Below are 18,633 nucleotides of genomic sequence, written 5' to 3' on the forward strand. Positions count from 1 at the left end.
CGTGAGGCCATGCTAATTGATGGATAGCTTATGGAGTGTATATGAAGTAGATGTCAGAAAATGTAATCTATAACTATAGAAAATGTAGTTGGTACTTATGGGTTAAAAGTACCTTAGGTTAATTAAGCTAAAATTACATTGGAAAAAGTAATTTTTATAACTTTGGAGAATGAACTGAGGACTGATAGATAATTATTCATGGAGAGAATAACCACTTTATACTGGCATGACAACTGCTTTCTTTCAAAAGCAAGGAAAAACATCAAGTCAGTAAATTTCAAATAAAAAGAGACATGAACATGGGAATACTGAGATCACATATATCTTAATGACAGATATCCAGTCAGAAGCTATGTTTCATCAATGTACGTAGGTTTCTGTTGTGCACACTGCAACCTATAGAGAAAAACTGGTTTAAAGCATTTGCCAACTCTAGAAAACTAGGCAAATTTAAAGAAAAAATAGTCTAATTTTAACAGAAATTTCTTTGGAATGATATAGGCCACAATTAAAAAGTATCATATCAGAAGCACGGTACAAAGTAAAAGCCTACTGTGTACTCCAATCACAGAAAAGTTCACTACACAAAAAGAAATTACTGAGGCACTTGCTGAAAACTTCCAATTAGTAAGTCCTTCTTAAAAATGATAAAAAGCCTTTTCACAAAGGAAAGCGAAAATTAGAGATGAATTTTAATATGGGAAAAATTCTTAAGGGAAAAGTTTATAAAATGTAGTGTGGTACCACAAGGAAAAAAATTTATTATTCCAATCTATACAGATTACAGAAAATGTCACCAACCAACCACCAGATTGTACATTTGGAAAACAAAATCCAGAACAATTTCCTTAACTACAAACATTTTAGTTTTAACATGTTTGGCAGTGGATTTTAACATAAGTGTACAACTGGAACTTGTAGGGCAAAAGAAACTGTTTGAAAGAAACATAAAGGTGAGTATAGATAATGTGTGTATTCTACTCTGAGATTTAGAAAACAGAATCCCTTAAGGATCTCCTCTAAGTGGGAGTACTTTTGCCTTAAGTAGAATTATTAAATGTAACTTTATGTAGATGACCTGGCATTATACATGGAGAAATAATGCTATGGTTCTAAGTTGCAGCAAGTCATAAATAAACTGGTAACAGCTGTTGCTGAACAAGAATTTCTCTTTACAGCTGAGAAGACTTGGTTTTTCCACTTTTGCACATGTACATCCCTGGCTGACAATGAATGAGACTGAAATTAAACTTCAGGACTGTTATAGTTTTTGATATTTTTAAGTGTAATCTTTGATAAAGGAGTAACATGGCCCCAATGTATAACAGGTTATCACCAAATATAAACAGGGCTTAAATCTTATCTAGTGCCACCTAAATTACAATTACAGAATGCTGACAGAGGTGTCCAGTAAAAATAGATATGGATCTGTCATCAACTCATCAGCATGAAAAAGTGTACTAAATCTACTTTATGTAATCCAAAACATTGGAGTTAGACTTGCTGTTAATGATTTTTGTATCAGTCCTACACGAAGTCTTTATAACAAATCAGGAGTTCTGAATTTAATATTTGGAAAAGATCTTCTCCTGCAATATATAAAAGTTTTCTCTTCCAAAACGTGTGAATTATGGTACATTTAAAAATCATGTAAGACTTTTGTAAGACATGTAAGACTTTTCATGTCTGTGCATGCACCTTTTCATGTTTGTGTTATTTATATTGTTGTGTCCATTTTTCAGTTTATGCTCATATTTTATTTTTAAGTTTTTGTTATAGGTATTTTTTTACAAGACTGCATGAGGCCCTTTACTGTAGGCTTCATGGAACCAGTTATTGTTTAATATTATGCCTTTACTTAATGATAAAGGCGTAATATTAAACAATGCCATCCATTCAACTTTGGTTTGTAGATTTAAAATCAGCAAAAAATATTGTAAGATACTCCTTTTTGAATGCATGTAACAGAAAAGATTAGTTTTTTGTAAAAATTTTTGTTAAACTTTTGTTAAATAGCAAATAATAATAATAATAACAGTAATTCCCACAGGGAGGCAGGTGGTATAATACTCCTGTGTTTCCCTGTCTATCATTGGAGGCAGCTAAAAGGGCACTTGTGTAACTGTGTTAAGTGACATCAACACATGTGTGTTACTTGCTGGCTGGACCGTAATTTAACTGTCACACTATGAGAGGATGGAAGATTTAATAAGATTTGATAAGAGCATGAATGTTCCATCTTACATATTAAATCATGGATGCCGGTGTTCTTTGGTGGTTGGGTTTCAATTAATCACACATCTCGAGAATGGTTGACCTGAGACTGAACAAGATTACACTTCATTTACACTCATACGTATCATCCTCATTCATTCTCTTATGGTGGTTCCATAGGCTGAACAGGAAAAAAAATGTTCTATATTACACAATGCACTGTAACCCAGCGACGTGATAATTGCCACCAATGGTGAATGTAGTCATATGCAATGAATCCCATATAAACCAAAAGAAATATTTTACATATTTCTATGCATCTGCTGCTATGGTAGTACCAGATTTGCTAGTTGTAATGGGAATTACATGACAATGAACATTTGTAATGAAGTGATGCACTCCCAAAATGTATCTGTGCCAAGAGGTTCATGTAAACAACCCCATATTGTAGAAACCTCTTCCAGGAGTGAGGTAAAACATTGTTTAATATATGGTGGTAATATATGCTTGATCTGTTCAGCAAACCAAGTATTTCTACTACAAAAAAATGCAATTTCACAAAAGTCAGCACCTTCTTTATTGTACAAGTGGACTATTACAAGACACAAGAAAGACATCCTTTATATCTACTTTTAAATATGGGCAATGAACTTAAGGTAAGAAGTTATTGAAAATTACAAGACTAGGTGACCTGAAGGTTACCATCTAAGTCTCTACATGAGTTCTCAAACTTTCCTAAGGGAAACATTGTATGTAGAAACCTGTTAAACTTCCACCAAGAAGAAATTGTTACTGAATTTAGCTCTCACATTTGGTTGACTATATCCTCCAGACAAAACATGGTCTTGTATGCGCTATCTTTCCATCCAACCATGTACACCACTTTTAATGTGATTTTACTGCCAACCTTTTGGATACACTAAAACTAAATGCAACTGACCCCAAATTTACATGTGGAAGGCTTATGTGCGATTGTTTTGAGGAAACAGGTCAGTCCAGCTGAAATTGCTAGATATTTCGCACCAATTGTTGTAACTATGTTAGAGAAATTTGGAAAAGTATTTTAAAAATGACACTGGGTCCAGTAAAAGCAGACAAGAAGAAGACCAAATAGGTACCCTCCTCTCCCTGCAAGTAGTAGTAAAAGAACTGTTAATCTAAAAGACAAACTCTAAAAAGACCGTGTAGTCTCTGTTGGGATCTAAAGATCCTTCAACTGATGCCAGCTCACAAAGTCCACTTTCATCCAAACTGAAAACAGAATGCAATCTTTGCCAACTCCCTTGTTGACTTCTAAAGTTTTGGTGAAGGAGCCAACAGTCATTGTCTCTCTAATCTCAGAACACCAGAAAAGTAACAAAAATAAAAAGGGTGTAGCAGCCTACAGGGCACTGATTTTCTGATCTTCCTCCAAAGAATCAGAAGAAGAAAGCGATAACAGCTATATTTCAGCTCTTCTTTAGGTGTGAAACTGAGTGAAGGAAAACTGGGAAGAATGAGTCTTGCCCAATTTGTGATTATTCCTTGCAGGGGTAAAAGGTTGCAAACTGGACACCCCAGATCTATACAGGTATTAATTTCCTATATCACCACTTTTCTGACATGCATAAAATTCCCCAAGGTCGACTTCCTTTTGAACTGACATTGGAAACTGGAGTTGCACTGAGATCCACATAAAATTAAAATTCTTAGTTTTTAGGGCTTATTTGATTAACACGTTGCATGGTGAGAAAACTGTAAATAAATGAAAAAAGGCTTTGAATGTCATTAAGTATCCCCAGTTAACACCAATTTGAGAGTAATAAAACTAACTGCAAGTGCATAGAACTTACTGCATTCCAAGATAGACTATGGTAGTAGCATCATGTGTACTTCTCTGCACAGAAAAGCCAACTGAGGAAACTTAATGTGATCCACAGCACGAAATCCCTGAAGCAGAAGTTATGCAACACCAAGAGAAGAGAGATTTACTACCTATGCAGCACACATAGGACTGACCCCATAAGAGAAGACACCCTCCATGTGACTGTTTTGGTCGCCACACCATCCCCTCTGTACCTAGCCCTTATGGCCTTTACCAGAGGCCATCTTCAATACCTTGGCTATGACATCTTTCAGACAAGCCTCAGCCAGGATGCCGTCATTGCAAATCCTACAAGTGACATTCCCATCAGTGTACTACTAACATAAAGTCCAAACAAAACACATCTAGCCAAGTCTCAAACAAGACTGAATGACTTTCGAATTTTGAGGAAACTGAACTCTACCTACCCGAAAGGTAAAAATGAATTTGACACATAACAAATCATAAAACGCAACACAAAATCCCTAACAAAACATAACAATAAATAATGCAACATAACAGTAACATTAAACACAATTAAAAAAAAAACAAACAAATTTATAATCAAACAGAAACAAAACAGGAACAAACCATAAAACAAAATATAATAAAACCAAACATAAACACAAAGTCCAAGCGAAACATCATACCTCTTCACCTGACTTCTAAGCAACATAACGCTGTTGCCTCTCAGATGCAATCAAGTCTGTCAGTTTTACACCTGCAATTGCCAAGAACGCCCGAACAGGAGCTGCATATAGCATTACAGGCCTTCCCTGCGAGGTATAAGGTGCTTCTGCAGGTGAAACTGCAATTTCTTATCAAGAAACACCCCGAGGTACTTTTGAACCTGAACATATCTAATACGTTGACCTGACATTGATATGCGGATTCACTGCGTCACACCCAAACGGCCTTTGAGGATGGGAATTGGCTTCTCTCGAGTCACTAAAGTTCAAAGAGGAAGTTTAACACAACTTAATTTATACCAATCAAAAATTGTAAAATTTTTACAGATGGGTCTAAGATGGTTACAGGTATCAAATGCTCTATTGTTATCAACATTGAGTCATACCTTACTACATCAATCAATTATTGCCAACAATGGAAGTGACAATTCATGAAGCATTTCATTTCTCACACATATCAAGCAGAGAGTTCTGGTATGTTTTGATTTCTTGAGTGCTATACCTGCTGTGCAGAACACATTCATGGCCTTGTCAGGGTTGTTCAACGCCTACGAGCCAATAAAAAAAAATGCGATAACAATAACATTAGCATATTTGTGCGGATGCATAGCCACTGTGAAATTGTAGGTAAAAAGATTGCAAAAATTACTAAGACAACAAGCAGCGAACCAGGGAAATATTTAATTTCAAAAAAACAGTTGAAGAAAAGAGAAGTTCGACTTAAATATGACTAAAGACAATCCATTCAAGTGGACTGCAGACATTCTTATCTTTAAGTCTTACCAAGAACACCAAGCAAAACAGGTAACTCTGACTTGATTCTGAATTGGTCATACTAGGTTCTCACATTATCATACCTTGCTTTTTCCTGTTTAGCCTCCGGTAACTACCGTTTAGATAATACTTCAGAGGATGAATGAGGATGATATGTATGGGTGTAAATGAAGTGTAGTCTTGTACATTCTAAGTTCGACCAATCCTGAGATGTGTGGTTAATTGAAACCCAACCACCAAAGAACACCGGTATCCACGATCTAGCATTCAAATCCATGTAAAAATAACTTACTAGGACTTTACTAGGACTTGAACGCTGGAACTCTCGGCTTTCCAAATCAGCTGATTTGGGAAGACGCGTTCACCACTAGACCAACCCGGTGGGTTCACATTATCATACCTTTTCTTTCTTTCTTTTTCCTGTTTAGCCTCCAGTAACTACCGTATAGATAATTCTTCAGAGGATGAATGAGGATGATATGTATGAGTGTAAATGAAGTGTTAGTCTTGTACATTCTCAGTTCAACCATTCCTGAGATGTGTGGTTAACTGAAACCCAACCACCAAAGAACACCGGTATCCACGATCTAGTATTCAAATCCATGTAAAAATATTTGGCTTTACTAGGACTTGAACGCTCTAACTCTCGACTTCCAAATCAGCTGATTTGGGAAGACGCATTAACCACTAGACCAACCCGGTGGGTTCACATTATCATACCTGGGTGGAGAAAAGTCAACTTGCTGTGTTTGTAATGTTCTACTCATGGTAAACATGTAGTGGAGGTGTGTACAGCACACAAGCAGTTAAGACACTGAAATTGGTTAATCAAAAGTTGGCTAGTTTAAAAGTTGGCAAGTACTTGTGAAATCTCTGTCTGCAATATGTATACGTATATAAAATTTTGTATGAAAATATATGTATACATATACATTACATTACATTTACATATATATGCATTACACATATAGATTTCATAAGTTAACTGAATTAGTTGATAACAAATAAAATAGAGTTGATAATGCATTTTAATTTTAAGTAAGTATACATTACATTTTTTAAATACAAAATTATTTAATTAACATTTTACTTTCCCATCTAGGTAGCTCTATAGCTCTATAAGGGAAAGTAATGTATAATCAGTCCAATTTGGGCATATGCGGTTTTCACTGAATCTTGACATTTTGGCATCTAAGGAACCAAAAAAAACCAGATGGAAATTCTCCAGATGTGTGTGTGTGTGTCTGTTCAGTGCTGGCTTCTAAATCCCCTTAAATCTCTAGAACTACTAGACAATTTTGACCAAACTCAGTCAGATTACTTCTATATATGGGGCATTCATGCCATTAAAATCTCAACTTAAAAGATGAAGGGAGTGGGCTGTAGAATAAGGTCAGTATACCAAGATTTCGCATAGTTAAGGTCATGCACATTTGTAAACAATTAAAAAAATAACAATATTTGCAAAATGAATATTTTTTTGCATAATCATACCCCCACCAACAAAAATGCTATAAACTAATGGCCGACTGAGAATACCACATCAATAGTACCCCCTGTCACCACAAGGAGCACTAATGTCAGTCTGCCATCTTGGAATTTCCCTTTATCCCTGTGGAAAATTCCCTTTTCCCTTGTCTTCTTGGACCAGGAAATTCGAAAGGGTCCAAATCATTTTTTAGACTTAACTAAATTAAATTATTTATTCATTTCAAAGGTTGGTAGCACTGATCTACAGATGTTGTATTCATCTGCTATGTTGTGACTTCACAGGTAAGTGATAGAACTAAATAAATAAATAATATTTTAAGTGTAAAAAAGTAACTCATCTGGCTGGGTCTCGAAATTGATCGCCCGGTTGACTCTATACCTGGTGCATTAAACCTTATGGCTATATCATCAGTCTGCCAACTGTACAAGTGAAATTTATCCTATGTAAGTTGTGAAACTATATTAATTTACTTAGTGCCAATTGTCACTGCTAGTACTGCCACACGCGTGAATTAAATGCAGTATGCGTGCATGCTTTACTTTACTAAATCAATGAATTAAATAAACAAAAAAAATATTATATTTTCAATAAAATGATAAATTTTTAAATTAAGTTATGTGTGTAAGTTGTGCATCAGAAACAACCCACAGCTGTGGTTTTTTCCCAATACACGGCTTTAGTTGCGAGATAGGAAAGTCCTACAACTGTGTTGTCAGTTTTTTATATTTACAGGTTAAAGACAGATATATAAACAGAAAATAAATAACATAGTTAATCAATAAAGTATGATAATGCCAACATACCTTATATGAATAAATATTATACAACTATATAATAGGATAATAAAATATTTTTGTTTGTCATAATAACAAAAAACACATCTAAGAATGTAAATAAAATTTTTATTTTAGAACTAAAGTTAAAACACTTGACACTGATTAAATATAAGAATAAAACAAAAAAAAAGGGTCATAAAATATTACACAAATATGTAAAAAATAGATTACAAATATACTTTATTACAATAAAAGTAAAATAAATAAAATAATTAGTAGAAGTAAATAAATTCATAAAAGCTATATATTAGAGAACGAAATGCAAGAATGTCAGTGGATTCAAAATAAATAAAAAATAAGATTCATGGCAAAGAAAATAATGTTATGTTGATGATTGTTCAATACACAATAATTATAATAAAAGTAACTGATATCTTAAAAGATGCTTTTTAAAACTTTTATAAAAAAATGTAGCTAAAAATTTAATAAACAAACAACAAAATAATACGCAAAAAAAACAAATAAATAGTTATACTGAAGTGATTATGATAACTCAGTAAAGATATAATATAGTCAATTTTAATTAGCATCACAACCTACATTAACATACAGTTATAGTCCAGCAAAACATGTGATGTGATCAGAGTAAACATCTATAAATCTATGCCTTATGCGAGTAATATGTACTATGTAGCAGCAGTAGTACTAGTGAGCAATGTACAGAATGGAATTTCTCCACTTCCTTGTCCTGCTTTAGAGACATTCATTATATTTTTGACTGAAATATTTAGTATTGTCACATGTCTTCCATAAAACACTTATATTCCAATAATTTAATTTATTACATAATTTTTTATACACATTTTGACTTAATATTATTATTATTACAATTTACTTGTTTATGCATTTACTTTGCATTTTCTTTGTTACTTGACTGGAAGATAGTTGCTCATTTAGATTCTCTTTAAATTTGATGATATGTTTGTGATGTGTGTTTATTTGGTGCATATTGTTTTACTTATAGTTTGCATATCTATTCTGGGATAAAAACTAATAGAAGTGACAAATAGACAAGAGGTAATTCAAGAAAGAAGAGAAATTAAAAAAAAAAAATGTTTTAGTATGTATAGACAATGAGATCAAAGACAAGGAGTTTTTGGTTCAACTCAGAAAAAAGTAATAGAAAAGGCATATAAATATGAATGTAAGAAAAAATGTTATTGTGACTATTAAAAAAAACCATTACAAATTCCAGAAGAGTATTTAGTAACCAAAAGATTTTTCCTATAGAAAAGTGAAAATAAAGAAGTAGGACTTTTGAGTTCATCAAAAAAATGTTTCTATAGTAAAGAAACTGTTAACTTGTTTAAAAAAATAATAATAAATTTTAAATGAAGTAAAGAAGTGGTGTGAAGAATTTTACGTAGCAGGAGTTTTTTTTAAGATTCTATTTAGCTTCATTCCTTTCTTCATAAGAGTAAAATAATTATAGTTTATATTTAAGGTATGTATATTTGATGTTGGTGTTGGTAGGTAGTGGGTGGTTTCATTTTACAGATACATTTTTGTAATCATATGTAATTTTGTATAGTTGTCTTAGTTTGAAATCCTGAATATGCTTTAAAAAGAATTCCAGTTAAATGCTGATCTTGGCAATAATAAAATTACCGTGGACAATTTACAATTTGAATTCATTTAAATCCTGATTTGGATTAGAAAGGAACAGGACACTATTCCATATAATTTGACCCAGTGCATTTCTCCCTGGTCCAGCCCTTGCCAAGGCTTAATTAAACAGAAAACAGTTACAATGAAAAGGCAAAATCAACTAATCTTCTGGTTATAACTACATGTACATTATATTATCCATTACAATAAATAATTGTAATCCAAATGTCCAAGAGTATTTGACCAGAAATATGTACTAAATCCATCTCATCTAGCTCAATTTAAGAAAAATAGATTAAAAATAAGAAAATGAAAAATAGAAGTAAAAAGAAAGATAGGGGAAAAAAATATATATATATTGTATGATATATAATCAATATATGTAATACATATTTAACATTAAGTAAAAAGATTATAAAAAAAGTACAAAATAAAATAAAAGCTGTTTTGTAATCAGAAACTAACAATACTTATTTCTAAGCTAAATAAGTATTAAAAAAATACTAATTCTACTCTACATGTTAGCGGTTTTCTAGCCTAATATATACACCAGTGAGTGATCTTAATACAAGCTCTGATCCAAGAACTATGTCTGGGCAATCAATTGGTGGTAATATCTTGAACTTACGAACTATGGCACTGATGACTGATTTTATCTCAAGCATTGCAAATTTCTGACCTGTAACATAAATAGCTTAGGTTTTGAACTTAAATGCTGTTTAATGATTAAACTAACCATTTGTTATTTGTTCATGAGTTTGTGAATTCTTTATTTGATCTTAATTAACATTTTAATATAGTGGTTAATTATTTTAAAATAAAAACATGTGTTAAATGTTAACACATGTTTTTAACATTTATCAAATAAATGTTATTTGATAAAATTGATGTATTACTTATCAAAGTTTAGAAAGTTTAAACAAACAGCTTACAGGTTGGAGACACAGGACACTATGTCCAAAATTTCGAAGCAATCACTAATTAGTAGTGTTACATACCTCAACACAATTACTATTTATTTGCTAGCAGTGAACATGTTCAAACATGACTGAATGGTTGAACCACTATAAAGTCAGCTCTTTGTATTTATTACTCATTTAATAAATACAAAGAACTAAAACACAACTAATAATAACAACAACTTGGATTATAAGTTGTTTTTAGTCTTATCTATGTGTGCTTATCTGGCAATACTATTTCCTTTGACAATAGTAACACCAACAATAGTGTCTTTTAAATGCATGTTTATATTATTTTGTGCCAGTTTTACATATTTTATCTTTCAAAATGGACCTTTTTCTCTCCTTTCTTTGCAAATAAAATTTTACATCTTGACCAGGAAAAATGTAGTTCTACAAGAAAGGAATTGAAAGAAAATTTTATTGAAAACATTAAGGCATAATAGTTTATGCTAGGTATTATGTATTTATTGTCATTATTTTTTTACAATAAATGTGTATTTTACTTAGAGTACAGATGGATAATCTTAATATAAAATGAAATTATTTTTGAAAGACATCTGCAATAAAACATATGAACCAAAAGATTATGCTGTTGGGAGAGCATACATAAGCAAGAACAGATATGTACTGATATTCCAGCAAGAATTAAGAAGCCAGCTTGTAATTACAGAAATAAATGTTTTGAAAAAATTTCAAAGGATAAGAATATACATATTCTTGAAGTTTTCTGGGATGAAGTTAAATATTTTGATTGAAATATCAATTTATTAGCTCATGTTTTGGAGTTAAAACAAAATAACCTGCCAGGAAAGAGATGGTAGTCACAACAGGGAGTGACTTAGTAGAGGAGGCCAGAAAGAAATTGCAAGGTGAATGAATTGAATTTTTTAAATCACACACTTGTTAGCCTATTACGAAAAACCAAAAGACTCAAAAGTGACTGAAAATCCACATAATGTTATAACAGCTGACTCACAATAATGGCTATTCATCCCTCATTTGATGAATGACTCACAAATTGATGAAGTTTTACAAACAAAATCTCTGGATTTTTAATTTCACTTTATATGAGTCTTCTGATTCATATAAAGTATATGTTTTGCTCTGAGTATAATGTGGGATAAAAGTAAGGCATCATCAGTGGGTGAATTACAATTTGGAATGACAGTTACTGGGATCAAAATTAAAACTTTTTTGTTGTGATGAATTATTTTTGTATTTTACACAAGCACCCAAAATTCTTACTAAAAGGACATGCTCACATAGAGACTGACTATCCACGCTCTGATTGAGCAAAAATGAGAGATACGCGAGAAATATCTTCTAATTACACTGTGGGACTGGCAGCAGTTCACCTATGCTTTCAAAACATTAATGTACTCAATATGAAATAAGATGATTTTAAAAATCTAAAATTGATGAATCAACAGTAAGATATTAACATTTTGCAATCGAGTGAATTCTAAGAAAAATCCAGTTGAGTTGAATTGAATTGTACACAAATCCCAAAAAAACTGAATTTTCAGATGAATAATAAAAATAATTAGTTGATTGAAAACACATGCTATTTTTTTTGTTACAGCAATCTGATTTTATAATAAAAGATTTCATTTGTAATAATTCCTTTTTTTTAAACATCTTTTTACCGTAGTATAGCCAAGAAACCATAAATATGGGCATTTGATCAACAATTGATACTTTTTACAGTAAATAATTAGTCATGTCTCAGTTTTATTATAATATCTGTTTAGAAAAATGGACACACTTTTGCAAAAATAAAAAACTAGAAAAAACTGTTCAAAAGAAAACAACAACCCATTATCTAAAAAAAAGTAATAAAAAAAAGGAAAATCTAAAGAAAAAAGTATACAAAAAATTTTTTTAGTATCTAGAAAACCGAAAGTATGCAATTTAAAACAAAAAAGTATTTAAAAAAAGTGATTTCTCTTTTCTTCAGTCAGCTTTCTTATAAACTTAGGTTTTTGGATAGATGTCCTATACTTATTTAGGATGTCTGATTTCTTCAATAATTCTAACATGGTATTTTGATCTTCAGGAGCAGAAAGGAACATTACATTAGCTATTATGTTAAGATTTCCTTTCTTGACATGTTTGCATTTACCAGTGATGAATAGAACACCTAACCAAAACAATGTGGCTCCTGTTACTGGCTATTAGAATCCAGTCATTACTAGATATGCAAACTGTCAGATCATACTGTACTTATTATTGTATCAAAGTTAATGTAGTTTAGATCTGGAGTCAATTTAGTCTCATATAGTTCGCATCTCCTGAATTTTGTCCTGCAGAGGTTGAGTATCAATTGTTCCTTATATGGAAGATGGGTACTGCACTGCTGCTGAAGGACAATCACATAAATCTTTTTCAACTGAATTCAGTTTTTATATGGTTAGTGTTTTTTTGAAATATTTTTACCACTTTTGATAAATTACGTTATGTCATAGTGTTCTGTTTCCATAAAATACTATAAGCAATTCAAGAAGATGGGTAAAATGAATAACTACATGAAATTATTTATCAGTTTTTTAGTCAAAAACTGAGTAATAAAAATAACGTGAAAATAAATGATATACATACAAAAAGCAAAACATTAACACTATTAATAATATTTACAGTAGCACACAAAAATTAATCTGAACACTTAATAAAATGTAACTTTATTTAGAGGTTTACTTTTTCTTACTAATAACCAGTTCTGTGTTTGAGTATTTTGTTTCTTTTACAGCCACTCTTGCCTTTCCTTTGAAGTGAAAAGAAATCATTTTCTTTAAATTGTTTTAAAATAGCATTCACTGTACATAGTTCAACACCACACTCAGAAGATATTTGTTGTGTTAAACTGGTATGCTCTGAAAGAGAAGCAATTTCTGAACACTTTATTGGAGTTATGTCTATTATTATAAATTCAAGAAACACAAAACAAAAAATATGAAAAATGAAATAAACTTTCACAAAACATTACTTATAATATGAAAATTACTAAATTACCAAAGAACAGTAACCTCACATTAGACAGACAACTTAAAAGAATGGGTGTTAGTCAAGCAGTGTAGCTACAACATAAAAAAAACAAAAAAAATCCCTTTTTTATTATTATATTTGTTATGCTAGTATATTAAAAAAAGAACTATTATTATTTTTAAAAACTATTATTTTGTTTATATAAATGTTACGAATATATTTTTTTTTATTTCACAAACCATTAATAAAATTTGACAAAACAATATAATCTATAAAATAAAAAAAAGTAAGTTGTGTAGTGTCTGAAGCAAGAATTTGGACTGGCAAGCCCCCAACCGAACTTTTTACCCTCTTACCCTTTTATCCTTCACTAATATAATATACATATTAAAATGCAAAGTGCAATCTGTCCGTGGCTTTGCTGAAATTCATACTACAAAAGAATAAACAATCCATTCATAAACCAACAACTAATAGTTACGTAGTTAATGTTTAAATACACTATAATATATAAGTTGATTTGATGGTTATCATGTATGACATGGTTTTCATTGATGTTCTCTATTATATGTACAATGTTTTCATATAAGATTTTACAAGTGCAGGAATCAAATGATTTGGCTAAAGACTAGGTCTTCTGTTTGATAAAAATAAGCATCTACAATGAATACATTAATTTTGGTATTGATATTGAGAATGAGAATGATCAGAAGAATAGATTTTTTGGAATATACATTTAGACATTAATATAAAATTATATGTTAAAGTCATGGACAAATAGTTGGACATCTAAAATTCACAAATTATAAGAATTTTTTTATTAATGAAAATGATTATCGTTAAAGCTTTTTGACTGAGATAAATTTCATAAGACCAGTGTTATTTACAGGTTTATGAATGAAAAATGCAACAGTATATAGGTAAAATACATCATACAATTATGATGTATACCCTTTTGGTATGATGTATTCCGCTGAAATTTCATTCATTATTTTTTCATATAAAAACTTTATCTATTTCATTAAAAATAAATAATTCAGCACTCCTAAACTAAGAAAAAAATTAATAGGGTAGAATGAAGGGATAAGATTTGTGAGAGGGACTGTCCTTAACCAATGAATCATAACCACAGCGTGTTTCATAACTGGAGCGTGAGTGTTCAAACAAGAAGAAAAAAACATGGTTATATGTTGCTACTGAAAATTAAAATAATGTTCATAGTGAAAATATTGTAAAATATGTCCACCCTACTGAGAGAAGTCAAAGTCTTTATACTGCACTTCATACTACTCTAGATGAAAGAATTATTCCAGTTTCCAGGATCAGAAAATCCCCCAGCAAGGTTGAAATAATTCAGAATAACATGGTAGATTAAGAAATATATTTTCTTTGACAATTTAAAAAGGTTTAGGATTTTTGTAACAATGTGCCTTCAGCAAACACTAGTCACAGACATAATGCTCAAAGGATTAAGGATCTTAAATGTTACACTGTTGAAGGTAATGAATGAATAATAACTAATAAGTTTAACGTACCAATACAATTTCTTGGCCCAGCACTAAAAGGACAGTGTGCAAAAGGATTTCTTCCAACAACTGCTTCAGGTAAAAATCTATCTGGATTAAAAACTTCAGGATCTGGAAACAGTTCTGGATCACGAAGGAGTTTGTATAAAAATAAATTAACTGAGCACCCTTTTGGTATGATGTATTCCGCTGAAATAAAATATTACAAACATTAATACAACTATATATTTATAAATAAATATAAACATTAGACATATAAAACATGAAAAACAATAAATATGTACACACTGAAAACACTTTTTTTTTTTTTTTAAATAGCTAAAGATTATTCTTGGTGTTATTTAAGATAACATTTTTATGAGTAAATTTGTAAAATCAAAATATTTCTTTTATAGCTAATTATATTCAAATGTATAAGATTTATTTTGGTTAGAGATGTTTATGTTAAAAAAAGTATTGACAACACTGAATCAAATTGGATGTGGAAAAAATCTTCAACTGTTCATTAAGCAGCTATCAGCTATTTTGTTGTCTGTCTGTTGTTTGCTTTCTTACAACTGTGAGTAATGAAGGCTGTAACAATTAACTATTCAGGTAAATCTGGCCTACTATTCTATATGCAATATTTCAACAATTTGTGAAAAACAAAAATTTATTGTAATTTTTTTTATAACAATTAAAATTCATAATCAATTTTGTTAATGCAATAAATTAATGATGACTTTATATCATTTGTTACTTTTGTTTTCATAACATTATAATAAACAAAAAATTATGCTTACCCAGTGAATGGTTGAAAAAGAAACATATATCCTAAGAAAAGACCTTTTAGAAAATAAATGTATTTTCATCAGCTAAGTCATTCCTTGGTTTTAATCATTGGGAAGTAACCAGAAAGGTTATTACCAAAATATAAACACAAGATCCTTATATTAATTTGAAACAATATTTAATTTTGTTTTGAAATTAACTATTAATTATCTGCTTACTATTATCTACAAAACAACCATAACATTTTTAAAACAACATAATGACAGAAAAACAATGTAAGGGGCTTGACACTGACCCCAAAACAGAAAAAAAAATAAACCAAAATTGGGTTTTTCAGCCAAGTACAACTCCCAAAGGAAAATTTAATTACAGTGGCTGTTGCAGTCTGATAATTTCCAAAGAAATACAATATTTTGAATCTGTTGCAGTTTATTGTTAATAATTAATAAGCACTCTTACTGCCAAACTACCTTCAACTGAATTTTATAAAGCAAATATAATCAGGATGGATTACAAGCTTTCTTATCTGTTACATCAACTAATAACCTGAGATTTCTATGCAGTTAGAAACCTAGAAGAAATTATATACACTATGCAACCTTTAAAAAAGAAACAGGATGCTGAGAAATGAAACAGGTTAGTGTATCTTTGATATTAGGTGAAATACTGTATATCCAGTCATGCTAAGACTTACAACACATTACAATATGTCATCTACAACACTAGTTCAGAAACTAGTCAATATTCAGAACCACACACACAATCTAACTTTTCCCCATTTTTATAAATAGTATTTACTATTTTTCAATCATCACTGAATCAATGAACATTTTTATAAATAAAATCAAAATGAAAATAAAATTAATTTATTTAAGTGTACATTTTTAAATAAATAAGTAAGACACAAATAAATATACAACAGAGAACATACGTGTTAATTGAAAATCTTCAGTCATTTGCCGACCAATATATGGAACAGAAGGATATAACCTCAAAGTTTCCTCAACAACATGTTCTAGATACTTCATTGATTTTAAATCTTGCAATCCAGGAGGCCTATTTGAATCACCAAGTATCTCTTTCTGTTCATTAAGCACCTTTTCCTAAAATTAAAAAATATCTAAGTAATGTATTTAAAATTGTAATATTCTAACTATTAAATTGTTACATTATATAAAACCAACTTATTATCCTTTATAAGTTATATTTACACAATAACAATTCAATAAATATACTAATTACTTGATAATAATTATATAATAATGGTCACTTGATTTTTTTTTTTGTTATAAATAACTATAATATATATATATAAAGTTATAGATAACTATAATAATGATTCTAATTTAGAAGTAAATAATTTTCACTTTCTAAATTATATTTTGTAAATTATAGTTTTTTTTGTAGGCTATTGCTCCCAACAGAAAATAATACTAACACATACTTTATATAGTATTCGAGTCAAAAGAGTAATAAACATGGAGTTATAACAAAAGCTCTTTAGTCTATTACTACTAAAGAGTAATAGATTTGGATTTGTAACATAATCAGCATAGATAATAATTCATAATCAGTATAGATTACAGAGACAACAGTTGAGACCACCAAATTGACAGGAACTTTACGTTGACACAATTTTAAAACATATGACGACCAACTGTTATGTTTTAAGCAAATATCATGTTTTTATTATAATTTTACATGTGAACTTTTAATTAATATTATAAATGGGATGAATATGAGAGTTCCTGAAGATGGAATTTAATTCTGAAAGTGCTTGTACACATCAGTTTCAATTATTGGTAAGTGGTTTTTTGTGTACTATATAAGTATAGTTATACTTCAAAATTGTTCTGGGCAACCACAGTTTTTTTAACAAGGAAGGTGAATATATGAAAGGTGAAAAATTGCTTTCACTACCAGCTAATCTATAAGTTATTGTGCTAATCACTATAATGTGTCTTATAGAAAGGAATACAAAAATTTGATGCTTCAGATTATCTTTCCCACCTTTCTATGATGAAAGTTAAGGACACCAGACAGAGTTACTTTCTCAGAGTAATGATATTCATTGTGGTAAATGTAGTGAAGTGTGTAACCAGTGTTGATATTTACATGAATGTAGCCCCTTCTTTTTAAAGGGCTTTCCATGTGGGATACCCAAAAGTATTCAGTTCAGTGAAGGCAATGAAAAACTACTTCTTCCCAAATTATCATAAGCTTGGAAACTTGTTATTCTTGAGAATGGCTATGCTGTTTTTAGAAGTGATTTGCCTTATGTCAGGTTGTCTACAACTATTTGATTTTGGCACTTAAAACATACAAATAAACAATAAACAAATATACACTATCTACCTTTATTTGATTTCATGAAATTAGTGAATGAAAACCCTAAAGTCATGAATTTTGGGTTTACAACTATAACTACAAACTGAATCATCATATACTATACAAATTTTAATTTAATTTAAAATGTTTGTCTTAAAAACACAACAGTGTGCAAATGAGACGTTTTTTGGTCTAAACACCAGCCATTTTTATAATATTTTGAAAATTTATAAAATTATTAAGGTTTTTTATACTAATTCTTTTCTAATAAATCAACATGTATACATATTACAATGTATCTATTAATTAAGGATGTATTTTAAAAAAACAAGACATATTTTCTAGGAAAAAATTAATAGATGATACCTTAAAACACATTAGACAACAAGAAAATGATTTGGTATTCCAAACATTCCTGGTATCACTATTAAAAAACTAACAATTTTATTGCTCAGAAATCTGCTATTCTAATTTGATTTCTTTCAAAAAATATCTTTTGTGACATTAATTCCATTTAAGAAAATGTTAGCCAATTTAAAATCACGATTAAATTGTCTCAGGTCATCACTTTCAGTTTACAGTTCTCTTAAATACCAAATACCCTTAAT

At 30.3% G+C, this 18,633-nt stretch overlaps 1 protein-coding gene across 6 annotated transcripts in view; it reads right to left on the reverse strand.

Annotated features, from left to right (window-relative positions):
* LOC142328487 (cytochrome P450 4C1-like) overlaps positions 1–18,633 on the reverse strand; it is a 93,691-nt gene that overhangs the window by 1,149 nt on the left and 73,909 nt on the right. For 2 of the 6 annotated variants that reach the window (XM_075372313.1, XM_075372308.1), the window contains 3 exons: positions 16,629–16,800; positions 14,936–15,115; positions 13,113–13,288 (listed from right to left, as the gene is read on the reverse strand). In XM_075372313.1, coding sequence (XP_075228428.1) covers positions 13,122–13,288; positions 14,936–15,115; positions 16,629–16,800 — 519 coding nt within the window. In that variant the 3' untranslated portion in view covers positions 13,113–13,121. Of the gene's footprint in view, positions 1–7,894; positions 10,136–13,112; positions 13,289–14,935; positions 15,116–16,628; positions 16,801–18,633 lie in introns of those variants that run through there. The other 4 variants (XM_075372310.1, XM_075372309.1, XM_075372311.1 and 1 more) reach the window with 4 other exon arrangements.

This window comes from Lycorma delicatula, chromosome 7 (assembly GCF_047948215.1).
Source record: "Lycorma delicatula isolate Av1 chromosome 7, ASM4794821v1, whole genome shotgun sequence".
Lineage (NCBI taxonomy): Eukaryota > Metazoa > Arthropoda > Insecta > Hemiptera > Fulgoridae > Lycorma > Lycorma delicatula.